At 46.4% G+C, this 14688-nt stretch overlaps 1 protein-coding gene across 1 annotated transcript in view; it reads left to right on the top strand.

The window, feature by feature from the left end:
• cacna1fb (calcium channel, voltage-dependent, L type, alpha 1F subunit) overlaps nt 1–14688 on the top strand; it is a gene marked incomplete at both ends in the record, with an annotated part of 31290 nt that overhangs the window by 8971 nt on the left and 7631 nt on the right. The window contains 23 exons of the mRNA XM_079742305.1: nt 1–95; nt 1314–1521; nt 2641–2761; nt 3242–3317; nt 3599–3644; nt 3792–3852; nt 4051–4153; nt 4580–4709; nt 5368–5427; nt 7072–7178; nt 7509–7596; nt 8049–8156; nt 8612–8664; nt 8838–8984; nt 9201–9402; nt 10175–10333; nt 10965–11075; nt 11352–11435; nt 11939–12067; nt 12528–12593; nt 12766–12857; nt 13503–13662; nt 14226–14353. The exon at nt 1–95 is cut by the window's left edge and continues 131 nt beyond it. Coding sequence (XP_079598431.1) covers nt 1–95; nt 1314–1521; nt 2641–2761; nt 3242–3317; nt 3599–3644; nt 3792–3852; nt 4051–4153; nt 4580–4709; nt 5368–5427; nt 7072–7178; nt 7509–7596; nt 8049–8156; nt 8612–8664; nt 8838–8984; nt 9201–9402; nt 10175–10333; nt 10965–11075; nt 11352–11435; nt 11939–12067; nt 12528–12593; nt 12766–12857; nt 13503–13662; nt 14226–14353 — 2534 coding nt within the window. The remainder of the gene's footprint in view (nt 96–1313; nt 1522–2640; nt 2762–3241; nt 3318–3598; nt 3645–3791; nt 3853–4050; nt 4154–4579; nt 4710–5367; nt 5428–7071; nt 7179–7508; nt 7597–8048; nt 8157–8611; nt 8665–8837; nt 8985–9200; nt 9403–10174; nt 10334–10964; nt 11076–11351; nt 11436–11938; nt 12068–12527; nt 12594–12765; nt 12858–13502; nt 13663–14225; nt 14354–14688) is intronic.

The raw sequence follows: 14688 nt of genomic DNA, 5'->3' as shown, positions 1-14688 counted from the left end.
ATGGAGACCATCCTGGTGGAGCTGGGCATCATGCCCCCGCTGGGCATCTCCGTGCTGCGCTGCGTCCGCCTGCTCAGGATCTTCAAGGTCACCCGGTGAGACGCCCGCACCATCACATCGCATCACATCACATCACATTGGTTATGAGTATAAGTATTAGTAGGTATTAAGTGTTCTAAGTATTACATTACATTACACCACATCACATCACATTACATTAATTATAAGTGTAAGTATTAGTAAGTATTAAGTATCATAAGTATTCGATTACGTTACACCCCATCACATCACATTACATCATAATACATTACATTACACTACACTACACCACACTAGTCTACATCACATTACATCACATTACATTACATCCCAGCTAAGTATTACATTACATCACACTACATCACATCACCTTACACTACATTAGATCACATTGCACTACATCACAATACAGTACATTACATTAGACTAAGACATTACACTACATTACATTATAGTACATTCAATTAAATCATATTACGCTACATTACATTACATTACAGTACATTAAATTAAATCACATGACACTACATTGCATCTCACTACACTACAGCCCAGTATTACAATAAATGACACCAGATTATAATCTGGTGTTATACATATCTGATGGCAAGTTTAATACATGTATGTGTCATCAGTCATTGGAGAGCAGGTATAATACATGTTTGTGTCATCAGTCATTGGAGATCAGGTTTGATACATATATGTGTCATCAGTGGCACATGTATGTGCCATTGGACAGCAGGTTTAATACATGTATGTGTCATCAGTCATTGGACAGCAGGTTTGATACATGCATGTGTCATCAGTCATTGGACAGCAGGTTTGATACATGCATGTGTCATCAGTCATTGGAGAGCAGGTTTGATACATACATGTGTCATCAGTCATTGGAGAGCAGGTTTGATACATGCATGTGTCATCAGTCATTGGAGAGCAGGTTTGATACATGCATGTGTCATCAGTCATTGGACAGCAGGTTTGATACATGCATGTGTCATCAGTCATTGGACAGCAGGTTTGATACATGCATGTGTCATCAGTCATTGGACAGCAGGTTTGATACATGCATGTGTCATCAGTCATTGGAGAGCAGGTTTGATACATGCATGTGTCATCAGTCATTGGAGAGCAGGTTTGATACATGCATGTGTCATCAGTCATTGGAGAGCAGGTTTGATACATGCATGTGTCATCAGTCATTGGACAGCAGGTTTGATACACGCATGTGTCATCAGTCATTGGAGAGCAGGTTTAATACACGTATGTGTCATCAGTCATTGGACAGCCCTGTCCAACCTGGTGGCGTCGCTCCTCAACTCCATGAAGTCCATCGCCTCGCTGCTGCTCCTCCTCTTCCTCTTCCTCATCATCTTCGCTCTGCTGGGCATGCAGCTGTTTGGGGGGAAGTTTAACTTTGACGAGACGCAGACCAAACGCAGCACCTTCGACGCCTTCCCCCAGGCCCTACTCACCTGCTTCCAGGTAGACTAGTTAATACTGACAGTACCGTCAACTGATAACACCTGCTTCAGGTAGACTAGTTAATACTGACAGTACCGTCAACTGATAACACCTGCTTCAGGTAGACTAGTTAATACTGACAGTACCGTCAACTGATAACACCTGCTTCAGGTAGACTAGTTAATACTGACAGTACCGTCAACTGATAACACCTGCTTCAGGTAGACTAGTTAATACTGACAGTACCGTCAACTGATAACACCTGCTTCAGGTAGGCTAGTTAATACTGACAGTACCGTCAACTGACAACACCTGCTTCAGGTACACTAGTTAATACTGACAGTACCGTCAACTGACAACACCTGCTTCAGGTACACTAGTTAATACTGACAGTACCGTCAACTGACAACACCTGCTTCAGGTACACTAGTTAATACTGACAGTACCGTCAACTGACAACACCTGCTTCAGGTAGACTAGTTAATACTGACAGTACCGTCAACTGACAACACCTGCTTCAGGTACACTAGTTAATACTGACAGTACCGTCAACTGACAACACCTGCTTCAGGTACACTAGTTAATACTGACAGTACCGTCAACTGACAACACCTGCTTCAGGTACACTAGTTAATACTGACAGTACCGTCAACTGACAACACCTGCTTCAGGTACACTAGTTCATACCGACAGTACCGTCAACTGACAACACCTGCTTCAGGTACACTAGTTCATACTGACAGTACCGTCAACTGATAACACCTGCTTCAGGTACACTGTACTTTATACTGAGAATACCAATACTGTGTATTGGTCCCTGGTGTATTGATCAGTGGTGGTGTATTGATCAGTGGTGGTGTATTGATTAGTTGTGGTGTATTGCTCCCTGGTATATTGATCAGTGGTGGTGTATTGATCAGTGGTGGTGTATTGATCAGTGGTGGTGTATTGATCAGTGGTGGTGTATTGATCCCTGGTGTATTGATCAGTGGTGGTGTATTGATCAGTGGTGGTGTATTGATCAGTGGTGGTGTATTGATCAGTGGTGGCGTATTGATCCCTGGTGTATTGATCAGTGGTGGTGTATTGATCAGTGGTGGCGTATTGATCCCTGGTGTATTTATCCCTGGTGTCCGGTAGATCCTGACTGGAGAGGACTGGAACATGGTCATGTACGACGGCATCATGGCGTACGGAGGGCCGGTGTTCCCCGGGATGATCGTCTGCGTTTACTTTGTCATCCTCTTCATCTGCGGAAACTGTATCCTCGATCTAGACCCAGACAGCTACTGTCTGCCTGTCTGTCTGCCTGTCTGCCTGTCTGTCTGCCTGTCTGCATGTCTGTCTACCTGTCTGTTTTTCTATCTTTGTGTCTGTCTGTCTGCCGCCTGCCTTTGTGTCTGTCTTTCTGTCTCTCTGTCTGTCTACCTATTTGTCTGTCTGCCTATCTAGCTCGCTGTCTACCTGTCTGTCTGTCTGTCAGTCTGTCTCTCTGTCTGCCTACCTGTATCTTTGTCTGTCTCTTTCTCTGTCTATCTCCCTGTCTCTCTTCTTGTCTGCCTGTCTGTCTGTCTGTCTGTCTGTCTGTCTGTCTCTTTGTCTACCTGTCTGTATCTCTGTCTATCTCCCTGTCTCTCTTCTTGTCTGTCTGTCTACCTGTCTGTCTGTCTGTCTCTCTGTCTACCTATCTGTATCTCTGTCTGTCTCCCTGTCTGTCAGTTTCTTCCTGAGCAGTCAGCAGACATCCTACTGAACGTGTTCTTGGCCATCGCTGTGGACAACCTGGCGGGAGGAGACACTGACAACAAGAAGAAAGAGTACATTAAAGAACATTAATAAGCATGAGGCAGTGACACACAGTCTTCACCTGTATATCATATTAATAATATATGACAATATTATTATTATATTAATAACCGTTGTTATCCATGTAATACTATAGTAATAATATCATACCAATAATCACAATTATTCATATTGTAAAATTACAAATTATATTATGTATCACTATTTTTCATAGTATTATTCATGCTAAATATTATTATGATATTTATTAACCACGCTTATTTATATTGTGTGTTTTTTTGTTTTCCCGAAGAGTCAAGAAAGAGGAGGGAGAGGAGAAGGAGGGTGAGGAGGTGAAGGTGAGGAGAATATATGTTATTATGTTGTTATATTTATTTAACCTCAGCTCTTCACTAATAATAACATCACAATGAAACTCCTTCTGCTCCTCCTCCTCCTCCTCCTCCTCCTCCTCCTCCTCTTCTCCTCCTCCTCCTCCTCCCTAGATTGATGTAGATCTAGACACAGAGTATGAGGAAGAGGAAGAACCCCCAGAAGGTGAAGAAGGTGAAGATTGATTAATGAATAATGAATATGTTTGTTCTTATTCTATTTGTTATATATCATATATTATATGACATATATATGTTATATATTATATCACATGTATATGTTATATGTCATATATTATATATCACATGTTTATGTTATATATCATATATTATATCACATGTTTATGTTATATATCATACATTATCTCCCCAGATACGGTCGCCCCGCTGAACATAGCGGACCTGACTCCTCCTAAAGAGAAGGTCCTACCAATCCCTGAGGGCAGCGCCTTCTTCTGCTTCAGCAAGACCAACCCGTGAGTCTGGTCCCCAGGCCACGACCCCTGACCCCAGGTCACGACCCCTGGGTCCCAGGTCACGACCCCTGGACCCCAGGTCACGACCCCTGACCCCAGGTCACGACCCCTGGACCCCAGGTCACGACCCCTGGGCCCCAGGTCACGACCCCTGGGCCCTAGGTCACACCCTGTTAACTCATTTTGACGATCAGACCACATAGAGTGGTGACCTCTGATAGAGGAGGTGACCTCTGATAGAGGAGGTGACCTCTGCTAAGTAACCTTTTGTAGAGGGATTTTATGGAACTTTAATCTTCGCGACGACTCAAACCCGACAATCATAATCGGCCTTAACCGCCAAATCATTGCATGTGGAAACCTATTATTGTATTAAAAATGTGTGTCTCATCTCTCTCCATCTCTCCATCTCTTGTGTCCTCCTAGTATCCGCCGGGGCTGCCACGTCCTGATCCACCACCACATCTTCACCAACCTCATCCTCGTCTTCATCATCCTCAGCAGCTGTTCATTGGCTGCAGAGGATCCAATCAGAGCTCACTCCTTCAGGAACAACGTACGAACGATGATGGCTAATGTTTTACCCCTTTAATCAAACGTTAAAACCCCTTTAAGCACTCGTTATTACCCCTGTAGTCAAACGTTATAACCCCTTTAATCAAACGTTATAACCCCTTTAATCACTCGTTATTACTCCTGTAATCAAACGTTATAACCCCTTTAATCAAACGTTCTAACCCCTTTAATCTAACGGTATAACTCCTTTAATTAAACGTTCTAACCTCTTTTAATCAAACGTTATAACCTCTTTAATAAAACGTTATAACTCCTTTAATCAAACTTTATAACCTCTTTAATAAAACGTGATAACTCCTTTAATCAAACGTTATAAACCATTTAATCAAATGTTAAAACCTCTTTAACCACTCGTTATAACTCCTTTAATCAAACATAAGCACCCCTTTAATCATACAGGCATGTATGCATGTATATATATATGTATGTATATTTATATATTATGTATGTATAATGTGTACATATATACATAAATACATACTGTATATAGTGATTGAGTTGTTAACAAGGTATCGACAAGCTCTACATGATTGCTTGATTATTCAGGAATACATTGTAATATAAATATACATACACATATACAAATATTTATGGGTATGTGAGCTGTGTATAAATACCTGGTGTGTGATGGGTTCCAGATCCTGGGCTACGCTGACTATGCCTTCACCTCCATCTTCACCGTGGAGATCCTCCTCAAGGTTAGGAAACTACACCAGTATACACCAGTTAACACCAGTTTATACCTGTAACAGGGGGGTTAGGCAGAACCCAAGTGCACAGACTGACACGGTGACAGGGCAGTCCAAAGGTTTATTGTTTGCCCAGATGATCAGGATCAGGCAGGCAGAGTAAACGGGGACAGGCCAGAGTTGGGGACCGGCAGGCAATCAGGTGGACTGGGGGTACCGTCGGCGGGCGGGTAGTCGGGCAGGCGAGGGGTCGGTATCAGGAGGGCAGACAGACAGGCCGGCGAGGAGCAGGAAACAGGGGAGCAGACAGGCCGGCAGGGACTTGACAACAGGCGGGTGGTCAGACAGGCGAGGGGTCGGTATCAGGAGGGCAGACAGACAGGCGAGGAGCAGGAAACAGGGCAGCAGACAGGCCGGCAGGGACTCGACAACAGGCGGGTGGTCAGACAGGCGAGGGTTCGGGAACAGGCAGGATCAGCGTTGGAGGAACAGCTCTGGAGTTGCGGGGAAGCTCTGTGAGTATCGAGAGACGATCTGGCAGAGACTGAGCGGAGAGAGAGGATTGATACAGAGGAGCACAGGTGAAGGTGGTTGAGCTAATTAGGTGAGGTCAGCTTGGCAGGCAGTTGAATGGGAATATCAGGAGCGGACCAGGACAATACCAGTTTACACTTGTCGACACCAGTTTACACTGGTACACACAAGTACACACAAGTAATCACCACTAAACACCACTTTATATCAGTACACACCTGTTTATACCAGTTTACACTTGTACACACCAGGACACACCAGTGTACACCAGTAACCACCACTATATACCAGTACACACCATTTTACACTGGTACACACCAGTAATCATTCTGGTCTCTCTATAGTACCATGTGTATTGATACTGGTCTCTCTATAGTACTATGTGTATTTATACTAGTCTCTCTATAGTACAAGGTGTATACTGGTCTCTCCATAGTACTATGTTTATACTGGTCTCTCTATAGTACTCTGTGTATACTGGTCTCTCTTTAGTACTATGTATTGATACTGGTCTCTCTATAGTACCATGTGTATACCGGTCTCTCTATAGTACTATGATTGATACTTGTCTCTCTATGGTACTTTGTATATAATGGTCTCTCTTCAGTACCATGTGTATGGATGCTGGTCTCTCTTCGGTACCATGTGTATTGACACCAGTCTCTCTTCAGCACCATGTGTATTGACGCCGGTCTCTCTTTTGTACCCTGTGTATTGACACCGGTCTCTCTTCAGTACCCTGTGTATTGACGCCGGTCTCCCTTCAGTACCCTGTGTATTGACGCCGGTCTCTCTTCAGCACCCTGTGTATTGACACCGGTCTCTCTTCGGTACCATGTGTATTGACACCGGTCTCTCTTCTGTACCCTGTGTATTGACGCCGGTCTCTCTTCAGTACCGTGTGTATTGACACCGGTCTCTCTTCAGTAACCTTTGTATTGACGCCGGTCTCTCTTCAGCACCCTGTGTATTGACACCGGTCTCTCTTCGGTACCATGTGTATTGACACCGGTCTCTCTTCTGTAGCCTGTGTATTGACACCGGTCTCTCTTCAGTACCCTGTGTATTGACGCCGGTCTCTCTTCGGTACCATGTGTATTAACGCTGGTCTCTCTCCAGATGATGGTCCACGGTGCGTTCCTCCATCAGGGCTCCTTCTGTAGGAACTGGTTCAACCTCCTGGACCTGCTTGTGGTCAGCGTGTCCCTGGTCTCGTTCTTCCTACAGTACGTACTACTATACAAATACTGGATGTACTGGATATATATTCTGGTAATGTACTATATATATATGAGATAAATACTGGATATATTATATGTATTTATACTGGTTCAACCTCCTACGATCTTGGACTAGAATATAGATATTTAGATAGTTGACTAGTAGATATATATTTAGCTGACCTGATGATATATATGTAGTTGACAAGAATATATATAGATCGTTGACTGCCTTGTGATTGGCTAGAAGATGTATGTTATTGTGGTGTTCTGCCTTGTGATTGGCTAGAAGATGTATGTCATCGTGGTGTTCTGCCTTGTGATTGGCTGATGCAGCTCCAGTGCCATATCAGTGGTTAAGATCCTCAGAGTCCTGAGAGTTCTGAGGCCCCTGAGGGCAATCAACCGGGCCAAGGGCCTCAAGGTGCCTTGTGTGTGTTACTATGTGTGTATTAAGGTCTGTTGTCTGGTTGCAGCATGTAGTCCAGTGTGTGTCACTATGTGTGTATTAAGGTCTGTTGTCTGGTTGCAGCATGTAGTCCAGTGTGTGTTACTATGTGTGTATTAAGCTGCGTTGTGTGTGTCACTATGTGTGTATTAAGGTGCATTGTGTGTGTTACTATGTGTGTATTAAGCTGCATTGTGTGTGTCACTATGTGTGTATTAAGGTGCGTTGTGTGCATCACTATGTGTGTATTAAGGTGCGTTGTGTGTGTTACTATGTGTGTATTAAGGTGCGTTGTGTGTGTCACTATGTATGTATTAAGGTATGTTGTCGGGTTGCAGCATGTAGTCCAGTGTGTGTCACTATATGTGTATTAAGGTGCGTTGTACGTGTCACTATGTGTGTATTGAGGTTGTGTTGTCTGCTTGCAGCATGTAGTCCAGTGTGTGTTCGTGGCCATCAAGACCATCGGGAACATCATGATTGTCACCACGCTGCTGCAGTTCATGTTCGCCTGCATCGGAGTCCAGCTGTTTAAGGTAGAGAGACACCAACCCTGGGAGAGAGCAAGAGACCGAGAGACATAGGCTTACAATGGGAGAGAGAGAGACCGAGAGACATAGGCTTACACTGGGAGAACGAGACCAAGAGACATAGGTATACACTGGGAGAGAGAGAGAGACAGAGAGACATAGGTTTACACTGGGAGAGAGAGAGAGACAGAGACACTAACACTGGGAGAGAGAGAGAGAGAGAGAGAGAGAGAGAGAAAGAGAGAGAGAGAGAAAGAGAGAGAGAGAGAGAGAGAGAGAGACACTAAAACTGAGAGAGAGAGAGAGACAGAGAGACATAGGTTTACACTGGGAGAGAGAGAGAGAGTGTGTATGTACTATAGAGAGAGAGAGAGAGAGAGAGAGAGAGAGAGAGTGACAGGTCGAGAGACATAGAGCGTGTATGTGTTCTAGAGAGAGAGTGACAGTGTTTTGTGTTGCAGGGGAAGTTTTTCCGCTGCACTGATGAGGCCAAACACACGCCAGAAGAGTGCAAGTATGACCACACCCCTATAATGTGTGTGTGTATAATGTGTGTGTGTTTGTGTGTGTGTGTGTGTGTATAATGTGTGTGTGTGTGTTTGTAGGCGCTCCTCTGTGGTTTATAATGTGTGTGTGTATAATGTGTGTGTGTGTGTGTGTGTGTGTGTGTGTGTGATGTGTGTGTAGGGGCTCTTTCGTGGTGTATAAGGACGGCGATGTGACCCACCCGATGGTCAGGGAGAGGTTCTGGCTCAACAGCGACTTCAACTTCGACAACGTGCTGATGGGCATGATGGCTCTGTTCACCGTGTCCACCTTCGAGGGCTGGCCCGCGTGAGTCCCTGTCTATCTCTCCACCTTTCGTCTGTCTGTCTGTTTCACCTGTCTGTCTCTCTACCTGTGTTACCTGTCTCTCTAACTGTTTCCCTCTCCGCCTGACCTGGTCTTGTACCTGTCTCTTCACCAACTGTGTGTCTGTCTACCTACCTTGTTACCTGTCTCTCTAACCGTGTCTCTCTTACTGTGACCTATCCGTCTGTCCGTCTCCAGCCTGCTGTACAAGGCCATCGATGCGAACGGAGAGAACTCGGGTCCGATCTACAACTACCGCGTGGAGATCTCCATCTTCTTCATCGTCTACATCATCATCATCGCCTTCTTCATGATGAACATCTTCGTGGGCTTCGTCATCATCACCTTCAGGGAGCAGGGGGAGCAGGAGTACAAGAACTGTGAGCTGGACAAGAACCAGGTGAGGGGACAAGAATGTCATGGTGACTACTGTTGTCTGCTGTCCCCTCTTGGTAACGGGTTTTCGTTAGCTTTACTGTCACGGTAACTTGTACGGTTAGATGTGTCGTCATGGTAACCAGTGTTGTCAACTATGTTCTCTTGGTAACGTGTTTTTCGTTAGCTGTGACGTCATGGTAACTAGTTTGGATGGCTGTGTCGTCATAGTAATGTGTAGGGATTAGCTGTGTCGTCATGGTAACTAGTTTAGTTAGCTGTTTTGTCATAGTCACCTGTAGAGATTAGGTGTGCTGTCATGGTAACTAGTTTAGTTAGCTGTTTTGTCATAGTAACGTGTAGAGATTAGGTGTGCTGTCATGGTAACTAGTTTAGTTAGCTGTTTTGTCATAGTAACCTGTAGAGATTAGGTGTGCTGTCATGGTAACTAGTTTAGTTAGCTGTTTTGTCATAGTAACCTGTAGAGATTAGGTGTGCTGTCATGGCAACCCGTTCGGTTAGCTGTGTGGTCATGGTAACTAGTGTGGTTAGCTGTGTTGTCATGTTAAAATGTTGTGATAAGCTGTGCGGTCGTGGTAACTAGAGGTTAGCTGTGTGGTCGTGGTAACTAGTGTGGTTAGCTGTGTGGTCATGGTAAAATGTTGTGATAAGCTGTGTGGTCGTGGTAACTAGAGGTTAGCTGTGTGGTCGTGGTAAAATGTTGTGATAAGCTGTGCTGTCATGGTAACTAGAGGTTAGCTGTGTGGTCGTGGTAACGTGGTGTGATGTGTGTGCAGCGGCAGTGTGTGGAGTACGCCCTGAAGGCCCAGCCCCTCATGCTCTACATCCCCAAGAACCCGGTCCAGTACAAGTTCTGGTCCATCATCAACTCCACCTGCTTCGAGTACGTCATGTTCGTCCTCATCCTGCTCAACACCGTCACACTGGCCATACAGGTGAGGCTCGGGTGGTGCCAGGTGTAGGGGTCAGGGGTCATCAGGGCCCAGGTGGTACCAGGTGTAGGGGTCAGGGGTAATCAGGGCCCAGGTGGTACCAGGTGTAGGGGTCAGGGGTCATCAGGGCCCAGGTGGTACCAGGTGTATGGGTCAGGGGTCATCAGGGCCCGGGTGGTACCAGGTGTAGGGGTCAGGGGTCATCAGGGCCCAGGTGGTACCAGGTGTAGGGGTCAGGGGTCATCAGGGCCCAGGTGGTACCAGGTGTAGGGGTCAGGGGTCATCAGGGCCCAGGTGGTACCAGGTGTAGGGGTCAGGGGTCATCAGGGCCCAGGTGGTACCAGGTGTAGGGGTCAGGGGTCATCAGGGCCCAGGTGGTACCAGGTGTAGGGGTCAGGGGTCATCAGGGCCCAGGTGGTACCAGGTGTAGGGGTCAGGGGTAATCAGGGCCCAGGTGGTACCAGGTGTAGGGGTCAGGGGTCATCAGGGCCCAGGTGGTACCAGGTGTAGGGGTCAGGGGTCATCAGGGCCCAGGTGGTACCAGGTGTAGGGGTCAGGGGTAATCAGGGCTCAGGTGGTACCAGGTGTGGGGGTGTCCCAGTGTCTGTGACCTGACTGTCCGTTTGTCCCTCAGCATTATGAACAGTCCAAGGCCTTCAGCCACATCATGGACATCCTGAACATGGTGTTCACCGGGCTGTTCACCGTGGAGATGCTGCTCAAACTCCTGGCTCTCAGACTCAGGGTGAGGATACAGTATCTAATAGCACCAATCATCAGAACACCTATCCCTATATATATATCTCACTAGATGACACTACGTTATCCTGTTCATTTGTGTTTACACTACGTTATCATGTTTATTTTTGTTCACACTACTTTATCAGGTTTATTTGTGTTTATTTGTGTAAAAACTACCTTATCATGTTTATTTGTGTTAACACTACTTTATCATGTTTAGTTGTGTTCACACCACCTTATCACCATCTTTTATCATTTATTTGTGTTTATTTGTTTTCAGCACTACTTCATGGATGCCTGGAACTCCTTTGACGCTCTGATTGTTGTTGGCAGTGTGGTCGACATTGTGGTCACAGAATTCAGTGTGAGTAATATCATCCCTCTCTCATTCTGTCTCTCCTCTATCATCACTCCATCATTCTGTCTCTCCTCTCTCATCCCTCCATCATTCTGTCTCTCCTCTATCATCACTCCATCATTCTGTCTCTCCTCTCTCATCCCTCCATCATTCTGTCTCTCCTCTCTCATCCCTCCATCATTCTGTCTCTCCTCTTTTATCACTCCATCATTCCATCTCTCTGTCTCCCTCCATCCATCTGTCTCTCCTCTATCATCACTCCATCATTCTATCTCCTGACCTCTTGACCTCTCAGTAGAATAGATCCTGTTAATGTGAATTCACTTCATAATAATCTCCAAAGATTTACGATGTGTTCTGAATAGTCGCTTATTCAAAACAAGGTTCAGTAACAACACAACAAGGTTGTGGTTAGTCTACAAACGCACCGATCATTTGGCTCTATATTATATTAAATGTTTATAATGTTGTGATTATTATTCAATGTTTCGATTGTGGTTTTCCCTCAGAGCGGAGAAGACAGCTCTCGTGTGTCAATCACTTTCTTTCGTCTGTTTCGAGTGATGCGATTGGTCAAGCTGCTCAGCAAAGGGGAGGGCATTCGAACTCTTCTCTGGACCTTCATCAAATCACTGCAGGTCAGACGTGCAGATTGTCTTTCATTGTAGAAATATTGCATGCAGTATTGTTGCATATTAGGGGGCCAGGCGCTGTACCTACATCAGTGGCCAGTGGCTTTATTTGAAACCCACCAGTATGGGGGAGGGTCACACTGTTGGCCAGATGGTAGCGCTGCAGAAATGGTCTGACAAGGCTGGCTTTGAACAAGCGTATCTGCGTACCCCATTGACCTCAACAGCAATGTTGTGAAAAGGCTGTCCTTTAACAAGCATATCTCCGTATCCCACTTTATACCCCACCCTAGCAGCTCCTGACGAGCTGGCTGTGGCGTATGAATGGGCGAATGTCCGGTTGTAAAGCGCTGTGAGGGTTACTGGATAGAGAGCGCTGTAGGAGTTTAGTACATTCACCATTTTACTTATGAACGTGTGAGATTTTATGAGATATTAGATTTAATCTGTCGTATTTTGTCTGCAGGCGCTGCCCTATGTCGCTCTGCTCATTGCTCTGATCTTCTTCATCTACGCCGTCGTCGGCATGCAGGTTATTATTATAAATAATTCTAAATAAAATACTATTATATAATATATTATGCATAATATACATACTATATCTGTTAGTACAGCACTGTACTGCCCCCTAGTGGTCTGTAGATACTAACTCTATGTCTCTCTCTCTCTCTCTCTCTCTCTCTCTCTCTCTCTCTCCCCTCCAGACCTTTGGGAAGGTGGCCATGCAGGCTCATACTCAGATCAACAGGAACAACAACTTCCAGACGTTCCCCCAGGCAGTGCTTCTGCTTTTCAGGTCTCTAGTCCTCTCTCCTCTCTCCTCCCTCCTCTCTCTCTCCTCTCCTCTTATCTCTCCTCTCCTCCTCTCTGCTCTCCTTCCTCCTCTCCCCTCCTGTCTCCTTCTCTCTCCTCTCCTCTCTCCTCCCACCTATCCTCTCTCCTCTCTTCCTCTCTCCTCCCTCCCCTCCACTCTCGTCTCCTCTCATCCCTCCTCCTCTCTCTCTCTCCTCTCCCCTCCTCCCTCCTTTCCCCTCTCATCTCTCCTCCCCTCCCTCCTCTCCCCCTCTCTCATCCCTCCTCCTCTCTCTCGCTCTCTCCTCTCTCCTCTTCCCTCCTCTCTCTATGTATTAAGGTGTATCATCCCCCTGTCCCAGGTGTGCTACGGGCAAGGCGTGGCAGGAGATCATGTTGTCCTCTCTCCTCCTCCCTCCCCCCTCTCTTTCTCCCCCTCCCTCCTCTCCTCCCTTCTCTCCCCCTCTCTCATCCCTCCTCCTCTCTCCTCCTCCCTCTCCTCCTCTCTCCTCTCCTCTCTCCTCTCTCCTCCCTCCTCTCTTCCCTCCTCTCTCCTCCTCCTTCCCCCTCTCTCTCTCCCCCCTCCCTCCTCTCATCTCCTCCCTCTCTATGACAGTCTGTATTAAGGTGTGTCGTCCCCCTGTCGCAGGTGTGCTACGGGCGAGGCGTGGCAGGAGATCATGCTGTCCAGCCTCCCAGGGAAGCGCTGCGACCCGGAGTCGGACTACGCCCCCGGGGAGGAGTTCACCTGCGGCTCCTCCTTCGCCATCGTCTACTTCATCAGCTTCTTCATGCTGTGTGCTTTCCTGGTACGCACACACACTTGTGCGCACAGGCACAAACACACGCACACACGCGCACAACTACACACACGCACGCACACGCACAAGCACACACAGGTTTTTATTCTAAATAGCATAGCACTATTATATAATACACTATATATAATATACATACTACATCTGTTAAATCAGCACCATATTACCCTCTAGTGGTAGATGGGACACACACGCGCACAACTACACACACACACAAGCACACACAAGCACACACATACACGCAAAACAGCACGCACACGCACACGCAAGCACACATGCACACAAACCCACGCACAAACACAGATACACACACACACTAACGATTGTCCATACTCATCAACTAACATTTTGTCTGTGTTTGTGAGTCTCTGTGTGTGTGTGTGTGTGTGTGTGTGTGTGTGTGTGTGTGTGTGTGGGGGGGAGGGATCAGATCATAAACCTGTCTGTGTCAGTGTGTGTGTGGGAGGGATCAAATCATTAACCTGTCTGTGTGTGTGTGTGTGTGTGTGTGTGTGTGTGTGTGTGTGTGTGTGTGCTTGTGTGTGTGTGACCAGATCATTAACCTGTTTGTTGCGGTCATCATGGACAACTTTGACTACCTGACCCGTGATTGGTCGATCCTGGGCCCCCATCATCTGGACGAGTTCAAGAGGATCTGGTCTGAATACGACCCTGAGGCCAAGTAGGTGCCAACACCACCTCACCTCCACCCACATCAAGCACCTGACCTGTATTAACCCCTGTCCAGTATCAAGCCCCTGACCTGTATTAACCCCCAGTCCAGTATCAAGCCCCTGTCTAGTATTAAGCACCTGACCTGTATTAACCCGTCTAGTATTAAGCACCTGACCTGTATTAACCCCTGTCCAGTATCAATACCCTGACCTGTATTAACCCCTGTCCAGTATCAAGCCCCTGTCTAGTATTAAGCATCTGACCTGTATTAACCCCTGTCCAGTATCAAGCACCTGACCTGTATGAACCCCTGTCCAGTATCATGCACCTGACCTGTATTAA

This window comes from Pollachius pollachius, assembly GCF_949987615.1.
Source record: "Pollachius pollachius genome assembly, chromosome: 8".
In the NCBI taxonomy this organism is placed as follows: Eukaryota; Metazoa; Chordata; class Actinopteri; order Gadiformes; family Gadidae; genus Pollachius; species Pollachius pollachius.
Note: the sequence above shows the minus strand (reverse complement) of the source record. Positions and strands in the feature narration are given on the sequence as shown.